The sequence below is a fragment of the Frankliniella occidentalis genome, unplaced genomic scaffold (assembly GCF_000697945.3).
Source record: "Frankliniella occidentalis isolate FOCC.00 unplaced genomic scaffold, Focc_3.1 Scaffold53, whole genome shotgun sequence".
NCBI lineage: Eukaryota > Metazoa > Arthropoda > Insecta > Thysanoptera > Thripidae > Frankliniella > Frankliniella occidentalis.
The window spans coordinates 905,975-926,315 of NW_026267183.1; the positions used below are offsets into that span (position 1 = coordinate 905,975).

At 39.3% G+C, this 20,341-nt stretch overlaps 7 protein-coding genes across 13 annotated transcripts; 3 read left to right on the forward strand and 4 right to left on the reverse strand.

Moving 5' to 3' along the window:
- Positions 1-668: 668 nt before the first annotated feature.
- LOC113210939 (splicing factor 45) lies at positions 669-2,784 on the forward strand. Its single transcript, XM_026429138.2, has 9 exons — positions 669-880; positions 962-1,116; positions 1,227-1,334; positions 1,404-1,497; positions 1,575-1,662; positions 1,750-1,978; positions 2,054-2,290; positions 2,381-2,555; positions 2,629-2,784. Exons 2-9 carry the CDS (start codon positions 997-999, stop codon positions 2,724-2,726), a joined length of 1,149 nt encoding a protein of 382 aa, XP_026284923.1. The 5' UTR covers positions 669-880; positions 962-996; the 3' UTR covers positions 2,727-2,784.
- Positions 2,781-6,435, reverse strand: LOC113210938 (GON-4-like protein). 6 transcript variants are annotated; one of them, XM_026429137.2, is made up of 11 exons: positions 6,357-6,435; positions 5,934-6,269; positions 5,816-5,862; positions 5,626-5,740; positions 5,352-5,541; positions 4,984-5,258; positions 4,721-4,902; positions 4,445-4,646; positions 3,967-4,125; positions 3,145-3,879; positions 2,781-3,061 (listed from the first exon to the last, which is right to left on the reverse strand). In XM_026429137.2, the coding sequence occupies exons 2-11, from the start codon at positions 6,138-6,140 to the stop codon at positions 3,011-3,013; spliced, it is 2,163 nt and encodes a 720-aa protein (XP_026284922.1). In that variant the 5' UTR covers positions 6,141-6,269; positions 6,357-6,435; the 3' UTR covers positions 2,781-3,010. The 6 variants fall into 6 exon arrangements, with proteins under 6 accessions (XP_026284922.1, XP_052123461.1, XP_052123460.1 ...); XM_052267501.1 differs by having other exon boundaries at positions 5,934-6,082; positions 6,235-6,397; XM_052267500.1 differs by having other exon boundaries at positions 5,934-6,103; positions 6,235-6,397.
- Positions 6,436-6,591: 156 nt separating this feature from the next.
- On the forward strand, positions 6,592-8,503 carry LOC113210973 (N(6)-adenine-specific methyltransferase METTL4). Of its 2 annotated transcripts, none has more exons than XM_052267508.1 (5): positions 6,592-6,826; positions 6,991-7,367; positions 7,457-7,631; positions 7,788-7,965; positions 8,056-8,503. In XM_052267508.1, the coding sequence occupies exons 1-5, from the start codon at positions 6,656-6,658 to the stop codon at positions 8,208-8,210; spliced, it is 1,056 nt and encodes a 351-aa protein (XP_052123468.1). In that variant the 5' UTR covers positions 6,592-6,655; the 3' UTR covers positions 8,211-8,503. The 2 variants fall into 2 exon arrangements, with proteins under 2 accessions (XP_052123468.1, XP_026284974.1); XM_026429189.2 differs by having other exon boundaries at positions 6,594-6,916.
- On the reverse strand, positions 7,392-11,409 carry LOC113210971 (UDP-glucose 4-epimerase-like). Its single transcript, XM_026429188.2, has 6 exons — positions 11,251-11,409; positions 9,698-9,938; positions 9,330-9,620; positions 9,018-9,198; positions 8,653-8,934; positions 7,392-8,567 (listed from the first exon to the last, which is right to left on the reverse strand). Exons 2-6 carry the CDS (start codon positions 9,932-9,934, stop codon positions 8,329-8,331), a joined length of 1,230 nt encoding a protein of 409 aa, XP_026284973.1. The 5' UTR covers positions 9,935-9,938; positions 11,251-11,409; the 3' UTR covers positions 7,392-8,328.
- Positions 11,410-11,899: 490 nt separating this feature from the next.
- On the reverse strand, positions 11,900-15,909 carry LOC113210974 (store-operated calcium entry regulator STIMATE). Its single transcript, XM_026429190.2, has 6 exons — positions 15,640-15,909; positions 15,371-15,473; positions 15,147-15,291; positions 14,941-15,062; positions 14,665-14,861; positions 11,900-14,576 (listed from the first exon to the last, which is right to left on the reverse strand). The coding sequence occupies exons 2-6, from the start codon at positions 15,459-15,461 to the stop codon at positions 14,361-14,363; spliced, it is 771 nt and encodes a 256-aa protein (XP_026284975.1). The 5' UTR covers positions 15,462-15,473; positions 15,640-15,909; the 3' UTR covers positions 11,900-14,360.
- A 16-nt stretch (positions 15,910-15,925) lies between these two features.
- On the forward strand, positions 15,926-16,977 carry LOC113210975 (39S ribosomal protein L13, mitochondrial). The gene is made up of 4 exons (XM_026429191.2): positions 15,926-16,090; positions 16,186-16,309; positions 16,391-16,545; positions 16,630-16,977. The coding sequence occupies exons 1-4, from the start codon at positions 16,067-16,069 to the stop codon at positions 16,945-16,947; spliced, it is 621 nt and encodes a 206-aa protein (XP_026284976.1). The 5' UTR covers positions 15,926-16,066; the 3' UTR covers positions 16,948-16,977.
- On the reverse strand, positions 16,968-20,297 carry LOC113210970 (leukotriene A-4 hydrolase). The gene is made up of 12 exons (XM_026429187.2): positions 20,100-20,297; positions 19,682-19,797; positions 19,457-19,596; positions 19,257-19,368; positions 19,094-19,162; positions 18,776-19,012; positions 18,556-18,696; positions 18,266-18,472; positions 17,864-18,183; positions 17,541-17,774; positions 17,362-17,466; positions 16,968-17,282 (listed from the first exon to the last, which is right to left on the reverse strand). Exons 1-12 carry the CDS (start codon positions 20,149-20,151, stop codon positions 17,162-17,164), a joined length of 1,854 nt encoding a protein of 617 aa, XP_026284972.1. The 5' UTR covers positions 20,152-20,297; the 3' UTR covers positions 16,968-17,161.
- Between the last annotated feature and the right edge of the window lie 44 nt (positions 20,298-20,341).

Here is a 20,341-nt window from a genome sequence, read left to right on the forward strand (position 1 = left end):
GGGGGGTAATGATTGCCTATGTTCATGGGTTTTACGTCGGGGGGTGGGGGTACCAGTGCCATGTCCAGTGCCCAATGCAGTGGCAGTGGTCAATCAGCCACCCGTTACCTATTGAACGTCACACCTTATGTCTTTTAAATCACCTTTCATAGAATAGGTATAGCTCCTAAAAATTGTGTCATCCGTTTAACTTTACCTTCTCCTTTTAATCGTGATAAATAGGGTGTAATACTTTATTTTTTATTTTTTCTTGTTTTTAAAGAGAGTGTTTTTAGGTATCAGAACAAACTTTATTTTAAATTTTGGAAGTGATACTCAACTTTTGGTGTGTTTTCTTGTGAAGTCTTCTGCAATCTTGTCTTCCATGTGACAGAGTTACCTTGACAGAAACGTATCAAAAGAAGTCAACTTCAATCGACATCATCTTCAGTTCTGTGTTCCTTCTATACTGATTTCTTTCTGTGTAATTTGACTGATTCTCTCTCTCTCAATGTAAATATTACAAAATAAAACATTGTAGTTTTGGATACACTTAACGTCTTTTTCTCTGAACACCTATTCCCTGGCGTCCTTTACGAAGCTGCATTTGTGCAGCCAAGGTGCAACCTGTACAGAGAATTTGAACAATCGCGCGCTTCTCTTCTCTCGATCGGTGAGCGGAAGCGTCTGCTTTCGATAGGTATCGATTTACAAACACACGGCTTCGCGTTGTTTTTGTCAGACCACCGTTCAAACGTCAATTTTGATTATTTTTAAGCCGTGGAAAGTGTTTTAAAACCTACGTTTCAATAATTGTATCCATTACCATTCTAAAATACTTCCTTTTCGTCAAGTATCTTTCTTCCTGTCATTTATTCTTTAACAACACATATTTATGCAGGTTAGGCTCTTTTCGTATATTATCACCAAATACTTGTTGGACCAAATATTTCGTGTTTTCTTGAAAACAACTTTTAAACAGCAGATTTTTGGTGAAGTCAGTGGTCATTAACGACCATGTCGCTGTACGACGACGTCGATGCTATTAAGCAAAAGAACGACCCGGTTGCGGGATGGTCCTCAGGAATCAAACTTTTCCAGTCACAACTACAGTTAAAGAAGGCTACTCAAACCCAGGTAGTTACACTAGCTAACCAGGTTTACATGGCAGTTATACGAATTCACTAAAAATGTTTCAATGTATTCTATCTAACCATCTTTTTTACCTTTCACCTGTTCTTTATCAGCCGAAGAGAGACATCACAAGAAAATTAGGAGGTCCTGTTTTACCTCCTGTAATAGACTTGAAAACCAAAAAGGACGATGAAGATATATTTGGAAGTGTACATAGCAAGGTAGAAATATTTTCCTGATGTAATTTTATCTGTTGTAAACCTGTAAACAGTTCATAATATTAATTTCAGCCTGCTCCCGTGGGGTTGTCAAATCGTGATGACTGGCAAGTTGAAGGAGAGTATGATCCTATGTGGCCAAATGATTATGAAAAAGTAGTAATTGGTAGGAAGCTCTTAGGTTAATCCTTTTTCTATACCATCCAAGTTTCTTCTTTTAAAGTCGCTTTACTTTCATTCCAGAATTAAAGGAAAAGCGTGAACGCGAAAAACTTAAAGAGGAAGATGATAGAAGAAAACGTCGAGGCGAAATGGCTAGACCAAGGGATACGTGAGTGTGAACACGTTACATTTTCAGCTTCTTCTTTGTAATGCATCGTTTCAATCAACTTACTACCCTACCTTAAATTGTTCACAGGCGATTCGAAATGTCAGAATTACCTCGCCCTTCTGAGGAAGAGGAGGAAGATACTGAACGAATGACTAATATGGGGTCTACTCCAAGAAGTGGAGGCGCTGCAATTGCTCCACCTCCTTCATTGCAAGAGCCAAGCCAACCGACAGAGGCTCCTTCAGGAGCAAAGCCCGCACCATCATTTGGGGGAGGCTCTGTTGCAGCCAAAATTATGGCCAAGTTTGGTTACAAGGTGTGCAACTGTTTTCTTTCTTGAAATCTAAGTTGTTCATATCATGCTAAAGATTTTTCTCATTTTCTTGTACAGGAAGGTCAAGGTTTGGGCAAAAAGGAGCAAGGAATAGCCATGGCTCTTCAGGTCGAGAAAACAAGTAAACGAGGAGGAAGAATTATTCATGAAAAAGATATGATGCCTCCTCCCTTGTTTGCCATGCCCACTGCTCCTGTCTCTGCGCCTCAAGCAGCAACTACTAGTACTCAGCCTAAGCCAGAACCTTCTATCACAGATATTTTGAGAGAACCATCCAAAGTAGTGCTGCTCAGAGTAAGTGTGTCCCAAAATGTTGTCTTTCCTCAACCAAAATCTAATGTGTTTGATAAGTTGTTTTCATTCCACCTAATATTTTATCTTCAGAACATGGTAGGACCTGGAGAAGTTGATGACGACTTAGAGCCTGAAGTTAAAGATGAATGCAATACTAAATATGGAGAGGTTATTAAAGTAGTTATATATGAACTTCCGCACAATCCACCTGATGAGGCTGTCAGAATATTTGTTGAGTTTAAACGCATGGAATCTGCTATTAAAGGTATAATTTTTTCTCTCTTAAAGGTATACTCAAAAATTCCTCCCAAATGATTCTTAAATTTTCTCTTTTAAAGCTGTGGTTGACCTAAATGGAAGATTTTTTGGAGGTCGTCAAGTGAAAGCTGGCTTCTACAGTTGGGATCGCCTTCAAATGCTTCAACTTCTAGACTGATAATTTTACATATTATTTACATAATACTTATCTAATAAATTTCAAACTACTCTATAAAGTATTTTGTAACATTTATTGAAATTACTTGATTCTATTTCAGAATGGATTTGTACTGGATCCTTAAAAATAAAGTCAGATCATAAAATTAATAAAAACAAAGAACTTATTTTGAAACACGTAAATTTTTACAATTGAGCTTTTAAAACTTTTAAAACTTTGTTTCTTTGGAAAAATAATTAACATTGGCTAGAACCATGGTAACATTTCATACAAGCATAAAGTTCTCATCCCATCTTCTGTATGAGATTTATCAGAAGTTGAAATCTTCTATTAATCTGTAAAGGAAATGCACATATATTTAGATAACTATGAAAGGGGCCAAATAAATTCAATAAAAGAGGGGAAATATTGTTACTACCTCATTACGAGTTCTGTGGGGAAGCTGAGCATTGATTATGGTAAGAGTTTTTTCCTTGTCAGGTTCTGACTGGAAAGTACATAAGATTATTCGGTCCTCTTCTCTTGTCCAGGATGCCGCCTCGTTATCTTCACTAGAATATTCCATATCACAATCTGAGCTAGTACCAGAATTATCCACACAAGCTTCTTCTTCCTCATAGTCCTCATCTTTTTCATCCATTGAAATATATTCCGCTGATTTATCTTCATCTTGTACATCTATTTCATCATCTTTGGTATCTGTATCAGAAACCATGCATTCTGCATTCTGAATTTCTTGATATGAATTACCTTGATGACACTCCTCTTTGACTTGTTCTTCTTCACATTCTTTATCTGACAGTAAGTGGTTATCATGGTGGATTTCAATATCAACATTTGATTCACTTTCTCCTAAATGGCAATGGTCTTTGTTCCTTGGTTGGTCAGTTTGCAAAGTAGACAAATCAAGTTTTGGTTGATTTTCATCTCCACATGGGGCAGCCACTGCATCTTGATCATGAATCACAGTCAGTGATGACGGGCTCAATTTTCCACCTGATGGTTTCCGATTCAATGAAAGGCATCGGGCAGATGCTGGCTTCTCACGCATTGACTTGGAAATTTTTGGCCTTTGTCTTGGTGACTTACTCTTAATAGGAAATTCGTCGTCAGTTTCAACACTATGTTTGCATTCTTCTTGTTTGATAGATACCTTAGGGAGGGAAATAAAATAAGGATGTATATACATGGAAAGAGTAAGATTCTAAAATAGCAACTTCAAAATCAATTATGGGAATACCTGTGTTGTGCTTGTTCGTCCACGTCGAGAACGAGGCCGGGATAACTGCTTGTGGTCATTTAGTCTTTTCATATTACTGGTTGTGCTTCCATTCCTGAATTCTATTTTTACCGGACGTAGTCCATGCTCTCTTTGCATAAAAACCTTTCCTGCTATGAACTGCAAATTAATCAAGAGATACATTGAGATGAGCATGAAGTGTAGAATATACAGGTTTATTCCCATGGGAAAATCTCGTTGCATCCACGTGGAATCAATGGCCAATTTCTATCCATCTACGTCATTACGCGATTTCTAAGTCGAGTCCACATGAATTACATAGATTCACAAGTAGTCCCTGTCGCATCTACGTGGATAGGGTTACGTGGACGTCATTTCCCATGGGGATGGTAATCAGGTCATGTTCAAAGGTTCACTTAGGAGTTTAAAACGGTAAAAAAAAACAAAAACATCCCTGTAGTAGATACAACTATCTCACCTTGATGCCACATGGGTCACAATGTTTACTGCGGTTGGAGTAGGAAGTATCCTCTGAGCTGTGACAACAGCATTGACAATTTTCTCCACCATATCGATCATCATTATCTTCAGGAATATCCAAAAACTCATAAACATCCTCCTCTCCAGAATGTTCGCTGTCCACATCATCACAATTCAACTGAGCAAAATCAGTCATTTTACTGGAAAAATTAATTAAAATGTTAAGTACATGATACAAAAAAAGAAGCAAGAAAACATATTCTTTTTAACTGACCTCTCAGGTGGACGACCTGTAGGTAACAATTCCAGAAATGAATCTGATAGGAAAGTATTGTTGCGAAGTAGAGGAAGAATAGTGTTTCGCACCATTTCCAAGGTCAAATTAGGATTTTCAGCCAGGCGAGTCCAACTTGCAAAAATTTTCTTCAGATGTTGGGGTTGTTTGGAAAAACACACCTTGCATAAACAGGAATTGCAGTATTACACCCAGAATAGGCACAAGTAACAAGAGAAAAGTAAAATAGAACTTAAGTGTACCTCTAGCTTGTTTAAAAAAGATTTCATTTCTGTGAGTGCCAAATGTTCCATGAACTTGCCACATTGTAAAGCTTGATCAGGATGCAGAAATAAAAGAAATTCTTCACAGAGATCTGGACTGTCTTCAAGTAGATTAATTACTTGATGATAAAAGTCAGATATACTGTACAATCTTTTCCCAAAATCATTCATCAATTCAACAAATTTTGAAAACACAGCTGGATTCTGATTTTCATATCTATCCCTGACTTTAAGAAAATATGATTGAGAAAGAACTGCAAGAGAAAGCAACACCAGAGTTAAAAATCATAATGTATACAATTTTTAAGAAGATGAAAATTTATTTTATTATGAAAATAAATGCATACCTTTACTTTTCTCTTCAGATACTAAGTGTTCATCAGAAGTAGCTAAAGGAAGAGCATGTTCTAAATCTTTTTGAAGCTGATTTCGTTTTTTCAGAACTCGATTACGATTCCTGAGGTGAACTGGTCTGTTAATGGTGGCATTTTGTTGACTAGCAACAGTAGAAGAGGACGTACCTTCTTCTTCAGCATCCTGAGACAGAGCAAACTGAATGTAAGTTATGTAAAACGACAAAATTACTTGATTGAAAAACATTGTGCACCCAAATATACGAACACCAAGGTCATCGCCATTATGCTCCAATCCAGGGTCTAATGAATAGTCAGAAGGGCCTTCTTGTTTTCCGAGATATTTTTCAGCATTACGAAGGGCAGCATCCAGTGAGTCCATACTGGCAAATAAAAACACAGTTATGGCAATGGCTAAAAATGGAGGTATTCCAGAATAAAATAGGTAAAATACATACCCAGCAGCCAAATTTTGAACAGGCTTAGAGGGCTGAACCCCAAGACCCTGAAAATATGTAATGAAAAATGAATTTAAAAATAAATAAAACTTAAAACTAATTTTTAATGAACACTTACCTCTTCCATAATTTTTCCTTGGGGTTTTAGCTTAAGCGACTTTCCATTTTTGGCTTGCCGCTGACAATCATACTTTTTAATGATTGGTGTAACATGTTTTAAAGGTGAAGCCTTTTTCAACAAAGGGCTTGATGAGTGAACAGATTGACCTGAGTGACAGGAATCATCACCTGAAGATTTAATTAAATGACTGATCTCCGTTTCCATTATCCCAACACAAACAGTTCAGGATTTCAGTAGCCTGGAGTCTGAAGATGTTGGAAAAGCACAACTTCATCTTCTTAGGTGCACATCTTCTGACCTGGGTGAAGGGTGCAGCCTGATGGTCTAGCTAACCTGGAAAGGAGTTGGCGTCATATAGGACTCTTGAATTTTCCCGATTCCGTCGCCAAAACAGTAAATACTCTTTTTTTAAATCCTAACCTCCTGTAATTCTCAGATCAAAACACACAGTGACCACGTGATGAAAACACATAAGCACACATCAGTCGAACACAACTGCAAAAAAGAAAAGATCAAATACGTACATATTCTTCCAAAAACTAGTAAAAACATTCAAGAAAACCCTTTAAAATTGTATTACAATCGAACAAATGTAACACGGATTTAAGCCCGCTCGTAATTTGAGTCCACACGATTACTTAGTAAGTTACCATTCAACAGTTGGTGACAGTGGAAATTTTGTACTGCACACAAAAACAACAATATGTGAAAAAGTTAAAATGAGTGTTTTATTTGAGTCTCCTGATGGTTTAGTTGTATGTCACGCGAAATATCTAGAAACCATTTATAGTGTTGTTCATAAGGAAAATAATGTGATTAAGTTGAAACCCAACAAAGATTTATTTCTTGTGAAAACACCGTATATGAAAGACGCAGAAGCGATCAGGAAGGTTAGGGTGTGTGACGACTCGTGTACCAATTCCCAAACTAAAAAGAGAAAACATGATAAAGTCTGCTCCGAAAAATTATTAGAATCAAAGGTTAAAAATATCATATTGTTTAATTTTTGCTGTATGTTTTTCCAATGTCTAACAAAAGCTGTTCTTTGTTGCAGGTTATGCTCACTAAAAATGGGTACAACAAGCTTTTAAATGAAGCCCAACTTCACAACCATTTTCTTTTTACTCCATCTTTGACTGACATTTGTGAGAACAATAAACAAGCTCGCTTGTTATCAGAAAAACTTTATCGGGAATCATCTGATTGGTTGTCAGCTCCTTTTAATGGAGAAAATAATTCAGACGATGCTTTACTGAAGAAGATTGGTTCAGAGTACTTTGTCTTCCCCCCACACTCCAATTTCTTTTGTCGTGATGTCCTTGATATACAACATCACCTTGATTCACTTGGAAAATTTGACTTAATTCTCTTAGATCCACCATGGTGGAACAAATATATTCGTCGCAAGAAGGCCAAATGCCTCCAGGAAGGGTAAGTTTAGTACTACAACCAATATTTCTACTGTTCTATATTACTGAAATACTTTATTGTTTTTTAAAATATCAATTTCACAATTTCAGTTACAAGATGATGTACAATAACTGTCTCACAGAGATCCCATTAGATAAGCTGCTTGCTCATGGTGGAATAATTGCTGTTTGGTGTACAAATTCAAAACAAAATTTAGAAGAGTTGAAAGAAAAATTATTACCATTTTGGGGTGTCAAGCAGGTAGCTCAATGGACATGGATGAAGGTAGTTGTTTTATTTTTTTTACTTTTTTGGTCTCACCAGGTACAGGGGGGTTAATCAGAATCAGCATCCTGGTATATGCGAAGTATGTTGATTTAAGGAACTTGTCACTGGAGCTACTGTGTCCTAATTGCTGGAAATCTTTTCCTTGTTCTTCAGGTAACACTCTCAGGGCAGCCAGTCTGTCCATTCTCGGAACCCCCTGGAAAACAGCCCTTTGAACAATTAATATTTGCAGTTCGTCCTGATGAGGTGAAGTTATTTCCTACACCTCCAGATGGAAAAATTTTTATGAGTGTTCCCAGTTCAATACATTCCCACAAACCCCCTATTTTTGGTAAGCTAAAAATTAAGTCTATTTTATTTTGTTGAGAATGCTTGTTTGATTATTAATTTGAGTTCTATGTTGATTGGTTGATTTATTTAGATATGTTAAAACCATATCTACCAGCTGAATCGAGATGCCTGGAGATATTTGCCCGTTATCTTCTTCCAAACTGGACAAGTTGGGGTCTTGAAGTGCTCAAACTTCAACATGCTTCTCTCTATGATCAAGATGAGATACCAGCCAACTCAAGCTGATACCTATGATGCCCTCCATCCAGGTTTTCATCTCATTTCCTCTTCCTACCATTTAAATATTTAACAACACTATCATACGGATAAATATCAATTATTGTTGAACTTATTCAATTCAGTCTTAATGTCCATTTTCTGTGATATTTGTGAGAATGCAAGGTGTATGCCCATTTTGCTTTAAGCTGTCTCCATTTCTCTGTTGATGTCCGTTTTGTTTAGCATTTTCCATCTCTCCATTTCTTCTGGAATTCTGTGTTATAGAATGTCCATTATTAGATTTTCTTATTGGCGATCCATTTTCATCTGTACATTTCCTGTACCCATCGGGGTTCATAGTTTGCCACCGCCAGAAGTCTGCACCTGTTGGTTTTACTCAAGCATTAGATCATCATACAAATTGCAGCCACAGCATTTTTTATAAAGGAATGAGGCCAAGTCTACTTACACATTTGAGGAAGAGTAAATTTGGCTTTCCAGCCTAGCTCATTTTCTGCCAAAGTTGCATTTGCATACATTGACACAATATCTCCATCCCTCCTGTCACAGATTTGAAAGGGAATTTTGGATTTGGTGACAGATTCAAAAGTCCTGAGTAGTTGTAACACTGATACACCATTGCCTGTGCCTAAGTTGTAGATTTTGATTCTTTGGTGCTCTCTGTGTAGTTTATCCAAGGCAGCAACATGGCCCTTTGCAAGATCCATTACATGGATGTAGTCACGTACGCCTATGAAAGAAAACAACACAATTGATTAGAGTTATTAGCAATTATTCACTTTAATTTCTTCTTGAAGAAACATTCCCATTTACCTGTTCCATCTTCTGTGTCGTAATCTCCTCCAAATATAGTGAGATAAGGCTTATTGCCAATGGCCACCTGGGCCATATAAGGCATTATGTTTGTAAATGCCTTTGTTGGGTCCTCTCCTATGAGTCCTGAGGGATGTGCCCCCACAGGGTTAAAGTATCTCAAGGCTATAAAATTCCATTTCTGGAACAAAAATAATGGCAACATACAGTATGTGTTATAAGAAAATAGGAAGAAGGGGTTTTTAAAATCTAGCAAAATTAATAAGGCCAAGAAAATTTGTGAGGAATAATGCTCCATGTTTCCTTACGCACCTTATTTGCCACAGAAATGTCCTTGAGCATTCCCTCAATGAAATGTTTTGTGCGCCCATAAACATTAGTCACATCACCTGTGGGATGTGTTTCAGTGATAGGAAGACTTTCAGGGTTGCCATACACTGTGCAAGATGAGGAAAACACCAGCTGATACACATTGTGTGCCTCCATGACTTCCAGCAAGTTGATGGTTGCAATCAAGTTGTTCTTGTAGTACAAGAGTGGAAACTGCATTGACTCGCCGACAGCTTTGATCGCAGCAAAGTGGATTACGCAGTCAATGTTGTGCTACAGCATAAATTTCCAGTTACAATCATTCTTTTATAGTCAAGCGCCATATAATAGAAACATATGACTCAACTCACCTCCTGGAATATCCGTTGCAGGCCCAGCTTGTCCAGCAGGTCGCACTCGTAGAAGATGATGTTTTTGCCTGTGATTTGCTGAACTCGCTCCAGGGAGGGCGGCAGGCCGTGCCCAGGCACCGAGTTGATGAAGTTATCCAGGGCGACGACGTTGTAGCCCGCCTCGAGCAGTTCGACTGTGCAGTGACTACCGATGTACCCGGCTCCACCCGTCACCAATACAGTACGTCCCGACATTGTCCTGGAAAGGGAGAGATCTGTTGGTGTACGGCCTCTATGGCCTCTAGGGAAGACCACGGGGATTTGGGGAAAGGAAAAGGGAGGGGGGGGGGTAGCGATTGACGCATGGCGTTGCAATGCCCGCAGCTTATAGGCCTCCCAGCCTGTGGCTGTCAGTACTCTGTTGCATCCCTCTTTCGAAACTGCGTTCGCGTTATTGCCTCAATGTCTGTCGCTGCGAGCCGCGCGGGCGGGGCCTGTCCTGTGCGCGTACACGGCCTCTGTGCTTCCTATATTTTTTTCCTCTCTCTCCCCTTCCCATCATCACTCTCCTAAAATGTCAAGGCTATGGGCTGAGGTCAGTAGTGCGTCACCAATAGTTTAATCGTTTTCCGTACAAACAGGGTGGGTTGATCCGCGCCGTCTTTTTTTTTCCTGCCTATACTGTACTGGATTCATACGTGCGGACGGGTTGCATACTCGCACGGGGCGTAAGGCGCCATGGCGAGCGAAGATAGATAGGCAATAAGCCCGCCCGCACGCGTCCCAGTCTGCCGCCGGTCGAGAGGGGAGAAGAGGGAAGAGGGGCAGGGTTTTTCCTTCTGGTAGAGACAGTCTTGGGGACTGTCAAAAAAGACGGCGCGGATCACCCACCACGTTGATGGCATGGTCCCTTTCTGGCATTCCCTTAGCTACCGTCCTCTCGCAGGGCCAGGCTTGAGCTGGCGGCAGTCCGACGCCCGGAGGCGCATCTAGCGGTCTCTCCAGATTATTCCCTTCTCGGACAAGGTCGTGACTAATGGCTCTGGTCCTGGCGGCCTTGAACTTCAACTTTAACCTGATGGGCGCTCAGGCGCCGACCTACAGGACAGGCCACAGCCAACGAGCCAACGGATCTAGCCAAAGCTGCATTATTATCTCGTTTGCCACACTCAGGAAGTACATATCCTTCAACTTTCTTAAAGCTCCTCAGCTTTAACCGACGAGAGTAGTTTTACTCAGAGACTATAGGCCTTGAATGGATAGGGAGGACGAGTTATTGCTTTGGCGTGGTCAGGGCGACCAAAGGGGAAATGCGCTCGGGATTCCAAAGCAGGCGTATCTTGAATTAGTGTCTATAGCAGATTGTGAGGGGAAGAATTCCAATTCGTTTCCAAGCCGACGAGATGTCAGCTGACCGCATAGCTGCAAGAGCGACGCGGCGGCAGGTGCCAAAGATGTGCGAGGTCAACGCTCCTCCGATGCTGTGCCCAGGTACCCGGTAGTGGTGGTACACCCGCGCGGGTACCGCTCCATGGCTGTAAACTGGCGGCCCGCGTCGGTCGTTCACTCACCCCACTCTGCGCACCGCACAATGTCACGAGGCGAGACAAGTCACTTTGGGGCTCCCAGCAGCGGTGGCGCTCTGCTCCGCACGGCCGACGACGTCTCCTCGAGGGGGCCGCAGCCGCTGGAATGAAGTCTGTGTGTCCCGTCCCCTCTGCTGGCGTGGCTCCGGCCCTCCGGCCCCGCCCCACCTCCGCCGCCACCACCACCACTCTCCTCATGGCTCTCCTGTCGGCGCCCCGCCACGCCCCGCCACGCCGCCGTCGTACAGGGGCCAATGTCCCCCCTCCGGCCCCACCCGATAGAATCTAGGCAAGAGAGGCCATGAGTCGCCAAAACACCGCGAAACTCGAAGGACTTACTCCGCGGACTTAATTGCTGACACCAGATTTGTTTCCTCGCCCCTCCTTCCCTTCCCTGATCCTATCAACAGAGCACTTGCGCGCTCTAGTTGTTAAACAGCGTCGGGCAAGTTGAGGCGTCTTGGACGGAAGGGAGGGGAGAAGAGTCTTCAGAGGGGCGGGGCGAGCGGCGAAAAAACATGTGTTGGGCGGCATTTGCTGTCGTCGTTCTGCCCGTGGTTCTGCCTCACGAACATGACAGCAGCTGGCGGGCGCAGATGGGCCGTCCAAGGAAAAACGAGAGGAGCACTGACGATTGGACTTGGAGTTACATTTTTATTCCACCATTAATATACTCTAAAAGTTGCCATAGTAAAATTTGACCTCATAGGATCTAGGCTACCCTCACCACGTGTACAATCATTCTGGTTGGTTTCCAGTAAAAAAATATCAATGAAGCATCTGTGGTAAAAATATGTTTCTTTACAATCTATGAGTATGAAGCAATGCTAAGTGGAATTTGGCCTACAATGCAGAGAACATGCCAGTTAATGATATGTTCTTGCATGTAATAGAAAATTAATTCAAGTTTGGACTTAATCCTACTGACTTAGAGATAAAAGTTTCTAGCTCTGGTTTTGCTCAATAAGATGGCAATATGTGCCACAAATAGTGATTTCAGTCATGATAGGAGGGACAAAAGCTCATTCCCAGCTTAAAATATTACATTACATCAAGTTTTACATTACATCATTTCAGATAGTGGGCCATTAGCAAAGTAATATTAGAAGAAAAAACATTTTCTTGAGTAGGAAGTAGCAATAAGGTTGGAAAGTGAAATGAAAAATTTACCTAATATTTTTCTGCTAATGTACCACATTGAATAAACTTTCAACTTTATAACTGATAAATAAGTCATGGTATTGCAAATGTTTGTTACATAACATCTAGGCACTTGGAAGCAAAAAAGAAAAAAAAAAATTAAAACATGTCAAATTGTTGAAGAGCCAAAGCACTTCCACCTCTGAAAGGAAATTGATTGCTCTACTCTTATATACAAGAAAAATAAACATAAGACGATGAAATAATGTTTCTGAAAGGTCTGAAATACCTCATTAAGTATCTTTTAAATGTGGCACTATAATATGGAAGGAAGTAATAATTGGTGTGTTGGCAAATTGAAAGTTACAATACTGCCACCACTACATCACAAGATTATTTTAACGATACTGATGCTGAACAGAATGAGCAGCAAAAACATAAAACAACTTTGGCACCATTTTGGTTTAAGTTGATCATAGAAGAATGGTTTACTTTAAGATTCACAAACAAAAGGTGATAAATTTAACATGTGATGAATCATGGATAAAAATTATACTAGAAATTCATTGAAAGACTGCTCACACAACTTCGGCTGAGCAAAATGCATGCAGACATACAGCAGGAAAAAAACCAAATACCCATAAATATTGAAAATATTATCTTAATCTCCTAGGTTGCATTAAAATACCTGTACAATGACCAGATAAAATAGGTTTTGGTGCAAATAGTTAAAAGATAGATTTTAAAGACGTTTTGCACAAGCAAGAAACATAGCACAAAATAAATATCATAAAACTTGTCCCTGCTTCTCCCTACACAAATACTGCTAAGTGTGTAGTCTCCAAATCAACAGAATTAACACATGTACAAAATAGAAAGCAACAAAGAGAAGGACAGAGTTCACTTTTATACACTACAATTATTAACTACAAGGCTATCAAGCTCACTATCATATCACAATGTCAAGCAATCCACAGCCATGGCATATGCTTCTACTTCTCTGCCACATTAACTGAATTATGCTTTCCTACTACTAAGTTTCAATAATCTGCTCTAAAAAAATAAAAATAGGACAATGATTGGACAGACATAAGATCCCCAGTCAGAATAGACGAGCCTCCTCTACCGTCACAATTTATCTCTGTTAACTGCAATTTAAAATACTGACATATTTTCAGAACTTGTGGTTTCTAACTGCAGTAAGGACTTACATACCCAAAATACTATTCCAAATGCATGATGGCACAGACAACAAAGAATATTTCTAATTTTTGGAAATTAACTGCTTGATCTTTGATCACAATTAGGTAAAAGAAGCCAGAACACTAATGAACACTTCCAGACACATTTATCAAAGCTTACACTCTTTGCAAAATCAATTGTTCAATTTGCTTTGACAAAAATAAAATGTTATAAAAAGTGCTGAAAATGTGCACGACAAAACTCGCAGGCAGTAAAAAAAAATTTAAAAAAAATGATAAAACTCCTAGTATTTCTTTCAGCCAAAAACAACTACCAATTAATATGACATTCCTATTTAAATTTATTGAGTGAAATAAGCAAGGCAGATTGATCATCAAATCAGTCATAGATGAAAATCTAATTAGTTATGGACTAATCATAGTTGAGCACACAGTTAATGTGTTAAAATTATAGCTCATTTCAAAAGGTTTTGTTTTAGTTTCACTCATAGTGCTTGTGACCTGATGTATTGAGATGGTAGAATGAAAGATACAGCGAGCAAAAATTACAATATTTGAACATTGTAAATTTTAAATTTTTCTGTGAGCAAATGGTCCCTAAACAGGAGAAGTAAAAATATTAGGGAATTTTATGATACTTTTCATTTGGATAGATGATAAAAATCTACATTTCAGTCCGTTCTCACTAATAGCTCATATGTTTGCAACTGATCTCGCTTGTAAACGTATAATATAATTTGAAAACAATCATCATCAAGTGACTGTTAGATTACTTAGTCTTGTTTGCCCTGCCTCACCTGAGCCTATCAATTCCTCATCAGCAGATATCAAGGTTTCAGATTCAGAGTCTTCCTTCTTCTCTCTTCTGATTTTACGATACCTAAATCTTGCTCTTTGAAGAAGACTCTCTTTCCTTCTTGTGGTTTGTTTGCGCATCAAAAAGTTGTCAGTAACCCAAAACATAAGAGCCTGAAAAGGGGAAAAAGGACAATGGATGATCTACAAAAATAAACATAGTTAACAATTTGGAAACAAAGAAGCTAGGGTTACTACTCACATTGACGAAGAAAGGAATAATCAACATTACTAAAGCAACCTCAATGCGAGGGTCACTAAATGGGGACAGAATAAACTGTTGGACACTATCCCAAAAGTCTAGCATCATTAGAAGAGTTATAGATGTCTTCACAACTATCATTAAAAGCACATACAGTGCACATTGGATCAACCATGCTTGCGGTGATGGAGGTTTGCCTGCAATAGGAAAAAAATGTATAAAAATAAGGTTTGTTGGATTCCTCATCCGTGAAAGAGATAATTGAGTATAGTTTACCATATTCCCCAAAATTAATCGCATCCCAGTGTTTAGCACGTGATAGATATTGACAAAAACGAATTCCAATGTACAAGATTAGCAAACCAACAGAAGAATCTAAGAGAAAATTAATAATATACCTAAAGAATACAACAAAAAATAAATTAAAGATTAATATTATGGCAGTGATATATCCTTAACAGAACTTTCATAGATCAGCTTACCAGGTACACGGATCTCCTTGGTAATTGCTTGCTAGGAAGACATTTGCTAAATGAATCACTAAGGCTCCCATACCCTGTTTTGAAGTGTCGTAAAACCAAATGAGCCATGGCCTCCGTTCTACAGTTGGTTCACAAAATCGCTTTACTGGAAAAGTTGAAAATATAATTAGAAAAATGGAAGTCTGAACTTTGAACAAAATCAAAGTGGAAGAGAAAGTACTTACAGATAAGACAGGTAAATGCCAAGCTAGCTAATAAGACTTGAAGGAACCAACCGAACAAATCTGTCAGGGCGTCTTTGCTACAGTGAGACATTTTCCTGAACCTCTGAAATTGCCAACAGAAAATTTCAGAAATGTTTTTGTAAAAAATAGGACACGTTTAAAAAGGTTAGGGAACACTTGGCTGTCAATGCATCCGACAGGAAAATAGAGGACAGGCATTTTATGTGACAGCACTTGGAACGAAAATTATTATAGAGTGTAATTAATACCTGTGATGACAATACAATTTCTTCAATCACTACATTCAAGCCACTCTCCGATCACATTCTAAGATATTCAATGAAAGTTACTTCTTGACATTAGTGGACTTTCATTGTTAGTCGCATGACATGGAAGAAAAATTTACGGTTCGGAAACGTTGTGCCAAGCTAGGTTCAATAACTTTAGACCAATTACGGATTAAAAATGCGGAAATATGATGAAAGTATAATTTTTTTTAAAAACTTAGTTGGGTTTCGGATCATCCTATGATCGTTATTGGAAAAAACATAAAACAGTGAAAAACTAAATTTTTCATACATGAGTGGGTGGTAGGTTGATGTTCTCTATCCTCATGTGTATTGAGAACAACTTTTTGATTTGTACAGACAAGTAGTGGTTAATATTTCATTTTTACTGAAGTATCACACCACTATTATGTCATCATTTAGGCGAGCCCAGGTTTGAGACCAGTTCATTCATCTATCATAATTTGTATCGTGTGTTTCCGACTGCGGCGTCTGCACTTTTTGGTTATGTATCTTGTTTCCTTGCAGCAATGGGCTACATTTGCAAGATCTTGGCATCTGTATGACATGAAATGGCAAAATCCGTATGAATCTGCTTATGTCATCAAAAAGTATTTATCAGGCCTATGGAAACCTATATATCATCCCTTGAGTATGTATTTTACGTGTCAATTATTGTTTGTATCAAGTAGACAAATTTCTTCAATGTTATGATCTCTTGGGTTTTTTCTAGACAATTGTGGAGATCACGTTGTGGTTATTAATTCTAAAGAGGTAGCACTTCCTGGAGATGATTGGTATCGCAGAGCTTATTTTCACCATCGTCGGTATGCAGGATCCAAAAGTTGGACCCTTGCGTGGGAATTGCATGAAGCAGATAACACACTGGTAACTACACTACCATACTACTGCTTGTTAACTTGTAGTAAAAAATTTTCAAAGGTAGGAATTTTAATTGATTTTCATTTTCAGATTGTGAAGAAAGCAGTTTATTTTGCTCTGGAAAAGGGTCTCTTTCGTGGAAATCAAATGACAAGACTTCACATTTTTCCCGATGCAAATATTCCACCAGAAATTGCTGGCAACATTACAAACCAGATAAGACCATTGAGGCCGGTGCCAAGCAAGTTGGAGGAGGTTCCTGATGAAGTTGCTAGTCAGTGTCCTCAACTGTTTGATCTCCCAGCAGACTTTGTCGAGGGCTCTGACTTGTGGGGTAAACCTGACCCAGAGAGGAAAGCTCAACCAATTAGAACTCCCTACAAACCTAAAGGACAAGAACCATGGTGATTTTTGAATAATAAATTAAGTCTCATTTCATTTTGTATATTTTCAAATTTCAAGCAGTGATAAAATTAGATACAATAAATTGCATCCCTGAAATTAAAAAGTTTAAAACCTTAATAGAGGAAAGGCACATGAATTATAGAAAAGCATATTGGGAAAATAGGAGCAATAATCAGGTAACATTAAAATCCTCAATAAAATATTTCTATATACTCCATTATTCTTCTAAGTGAAGGTCTTTTGCAACAGTATGAGCACTGACATACATCATACTTGATCGATTTTGTTTGTAAGTTGAAATTGCATGGGGACGAGCTTCTTCCCAATCATATAAATCTCTGTGTGAGGAAATAAAATTAATATAAATGGGAAAATTTTCAATGGCATTTAGGAATGATAATTACTTTTTCTTCATACCTGTAAATGGGGCGTACATATTTCATGCGTCCTTGTTCAGTTACAAACTGCAATGCAGGGGCAATGGCTGGTTGCCAGCGGGCCTTCAGACCAAGGCGAATCCACCTGTTTGCAAATAAGTAAAGCATTGTAACAGAAATATTACAATTGCAATATAGTAGAGTGATCTTGAAACATACCTAAATCTTATTTCAGCATTCTGAGAGCTGGCCAAGTTATAAGTAACACCTAGGGTAGCAACTTTGCTTGGGGTCAGTGCTGGACCAGCAAGCAGTTGGGCGAGAACTTCCACGTGTTGCTCAGAGGACAAATTACCCCAGTCAGCGGGGTTGAATGGCATGGGAGGGGACTCTGACCACTTGCGCCAGCGATCGGCTAAGGCAGTACAAGCATCTGAATATGACGTATCATATCTATTTTTGAAGGATAAACAGAAGAAAAATAATATAAACAAAGTGTAAAATTGGTTCAAAACAGATTAGATTAATCAGTTAAAACATACGATGGAATATGTGGAGGCATGCCAGGTTTCCGCAACCAGGAGTCCCAATCAATGCCATTGAGAACACTGTGTTTCCCAGGGAAGAAATCATACAGGAAATTCTTCCAGTCCTCAGTTGAAATAGATTTAAATTTGAAGTGGTCGAGGTAAGCTTTCATAAAGGGTTCAAATGCTTCAGGCCCCCCCAACTGGTGCTCCAAATAGTAGAGGAATGTATGACCCTTCTCGTAGGGTACACTTGAGAATGCATCATCAGGGTCTACACCACGTAAATCATGAACGAGGCAGGTCAATGGATCTGTAGAGCCTCGTCGCTCTACCTGCATCAAAGGTTAGGACAGAGTCATGAGATACTGATATTTTGAAGAAGAAAAAAAATTGACACTGTAACAATAAACTTACTGTTTCATGCAACTCTTTTAGACCACCAATAGCACAAAATTGCCTAGCAGCTTCACCTTGAACGCGTCCTTTGATTTTCCTTTCAACAAAGACAGTCCATCCTTCATTTAGCCAAAAGTCTTCAAAAGTTCGATTTGTCACTAAGTTTCCAGTCCAGCTATGCGCAATTTCATGGGCAACAACATTGGCTAGAGACTTGTCGCCAGCCTGTTAAACAAAATAGACATTAGGTTAGAAAAAAGAAAACAAATAGTCTATGAAATGTAAATTGTTCTCCAAAAAATACACACCAAAAGTGTAGGTGTTACAAAAGTGATGCACGGATTTTCCATGCCTCCAAATGGGAATGATGAAGGTAAAACTAGCAAGTCATACTGTCCCCAGACATAGGGGCCACAGAGCTGCTCAGCAGTTTGGAGGAACGTCTCAGTCTAGGAAAGAATACATTGCTATTGAGTCATACACATTACAATCTAAGTTGAATTTTTGGAGATTATCATTTATCAATACCTGATCGAATTCAAATGCTGCACGGTCCACTAGCTCTTTCTCTGACCACACTCGAGACCTTGGCCCAATCTGCCTTGATTCCAAATGACCCACCGCAATTGCTATCAAGTATGTGGGAATGGGAACTGGTTGCCGGAAACAATGAAATTTAGTACCTGGACGAGGGCTGTTTAAAGACCTTCCAGCCTCATCTTGAAGTGCACTCATTAACACAACAAGAGCCTCAGGTGCAGAAATCTAATAAGAATATTTTTAAACAAATTAGTTTTAAAATTGTTGAATATGTATTGAGTTTTAAGAACAAGAAATTTGTCAAACCTCTGCACTGTATGTTATTTTGGAGGAGGGAGTATCTTGACAGGGAACCATAGATCGTGCATGTATGGCCTGTCAAAATTGCAGAGTTTGTATGATACCAAATTATTTCAGTCAAAATTTCAAACCAAATATCACAGAGAGAGAGAGAAAGAAAAATGTTCACCTGACATTGGCTGAACAAATATGGATGCTGCTTGCCAACTGTCTGCTCTGCACTAAGCCACTGAAGGGCACTTGCTGATGATGAGGTTTCATATTCTACACTGAGAACCAACCTATAAAACAAGTGAAAAATGTATAATGCCTGTCTTCTAAATTTAAAGCAAAACTCAACAACAATGTTCTACAACTAAAATGTCCTACCCTTGAGGTACTTCAACAGGTAATTGAATGGTTAGGCTGCAACCAAACGTTCCAATGGAGGATCCTAAACTGTATTCCAGGGTCTGGCCTGTTGATTGAACTTTAACATTGGAGATCGATAGGTCTCTTGAATCCAAAACCTAGAAACAGGAAGCATAAAATGAATGGATTTCTTTTGCATTAACAGGTGATGAAATGGACAAATCTCTTGTTTCTTAAATTTACCAATTGTGTTGTTTCTTGGCTGCGACGATCAATGGTCAAATCTGCTTTACCCTTTAACTTTTTCTCTTTGAAATCAACATCTAGGCTGAGATGAATATGAGTGACAGCAACAAGCTCTGCAATCACAGTGTAAAGACAATCCCCGATTAGTACAACACATAAATGCTTTATTAAAACTGACTGTCATTTTACAATTGCTCATATCAATGTCAAATCCGCTACCATCTGCCACAGTGCAACCTTTCACGCAGAAACTTACATGTCTGTACAGTGTAGTGACTACACCGAAAGGAACAGGATGATATGTAATGTGACGCTCAAAACAATTTGAATGTAAAGACTGAGCTCGTTCTGTTGAGTTTGACAGACCATCCAGCCGGCGACCGGTTAGTTTTGGGTTATGTGTATCAATACAAACCTGGTCTTGAGAAGGAGGTGGGGTCACCAGGGCTTAAAGCTTGTTTTCCCATGGCTGCCAGTCGTAGCAGAGACGGAGGTGGGCCCGAAGACAGTAGCTGACTGATAAAACTGTGAGCAGAATGCAGCTGCAAGTACTTCCCAGCGGTATTATCAGGCACTTTCAATGAAGGGTACAGGATCAGGGAGGAGGGTCGGGGCGGGGAAGGGGTAGGGAAGGGAAGGGAGGGGGGGAGGAGAGAA

Coding starts and splice junctions, on each gene's coding strand:
- LOC113210975 (XM_026429191.2), top strand. CDS start 16,067: ATGTCATCATTTAGGCGAGCCCAG. Junction 16,091..16,185: donor CATCATTTAGGCGAGCCCAG/GTTTGAGACCAG, acceptor GTTTCCTTGCAG/CAATGGGCTACATTTGCAAG. Junction 16,546..16,629: donor ATGAAGCAGATAACACACTG/GTAACTACACTA, acceptor TTTCATTTTCAG/ATTGTGAAGAAAGCAGTTTA.
- LOC113210970 (XM_026429187.2), bottom strand. CDS start 20,151: ATGGGAAAACAAGCTTTAAGCCCTGGTGACCCCACCTCCTTCTCAAGA. Junction 18,697..18,775: donor CAGCATTTGAATTCGATCAG/GTATTGATAAAT, acceptor ATTCTTTCCTAG/ACTGAGACGTTCCTCCAAAC. Junction 17,467..17,540: donor AATGCTGAAATAAGATTTAG/GTATGTTTCAAG, acceptor ATTTGCAAACAG/GTGGATTCGCCTTGGTCTGA.
- LOC113210971 (XM_026429188.2), bottom strand. CDS start 9,934: ATGTCGGGACGTACTGTATTGGTGACGGGTGGAGCCGGGTACATCGGT. Junction 9,621..9,697: donor TGCAACGGATATTCCAGGAG/GTGAGTTGAGTC, acceptor TTTATGCTGTAG/CACAACATTGACTGCGTAAT. Junction 8,935..9,017: donor CGACACAGAAGATGGAACAG/GTAAATGGGAAT, acceptor TTTCTTTCATAG/GCGTACGTGACTACATCCAT.
- LOC113210973 (XM_026429189.2), top strand. CDS start 6,656: ATGAGTGTTTTATTTGAGTCTCCTGATGGTTTAGTTGTATGTCACGCG. Junction 7,368..7,456: donor GCCAAATGCCTCCAGGAAGG/GTAAGTTTAGTA, acceptor TCACAATTTCAG/TTACAAGATGATGTACAATA. Junction 7,966..8,055: donor CCACAAACCCCCTATTTTTG/GTAAGCTAAAAA, acceptor TGATTTATTTAG/ATATGTTAAAACCATATCTA.
- LOC113210939 (XM_026429138.2), top strand. CDS start 997: ATGTCGCTGTACGACGACGTCGATGCTATTAAGCAAAAGAACGACCCG. Junction 1,335..1,403: donor TTGGAAGTGTACATAGCAAG/GTAGAAATATTT, acceptor TATTAATTTCAG/CCTGCTCCCGTGGGGTTGTC. Junction 2,291..2,380: donor CCAAAGTAGTGCTGCTCAGA/GTAAGTGTGTCC, acceptor TTTTATCTTCAG/AACATGGTAGGACCTGGAGA.
- LOC113210974 (XM_026429190.2), bottom strand. CDS start 15,461: ATGTCTCACTGTAGCAAAGACGCCCTGACAGATTTGTTCGGTTGGTTC. Junction 15,063..15,146: donor CAAGGAGATCCGTGTACCTG/GTAAGCTGATCT, acceptor TGTATTCTTTAG/GTATATTATTAATTTTCTCT. Junction 14,577..14,664: donor TTATTCCTTTCTTCGTCAAT/GTGAGTAGTAAC, acceptor TCCCCTTTTCAG/GCTCTTATGTTTTGGGTTAC.
- LOC113210938 (XM_026429137.2), bottom strand. CDS start 6,140: ATGGAAACGGAGATCAGTCATTTAATTAAATCTTCAGGTGATGATTCC. Junction 5,741..5,815: donor GTTCAAAATTTGGCTGCTGG/GTATGTATTTTA, acceptor TTTATTTGCCAG/TATGGACTCACTGGATGCTG. Junction 4,126..4,444: donor GTGACCCATGTGGCATCAAG/GTGAGATAGTTG, acceptor ATTAATTTGCAG/TTCATAGCAGGAAAGGTTTT.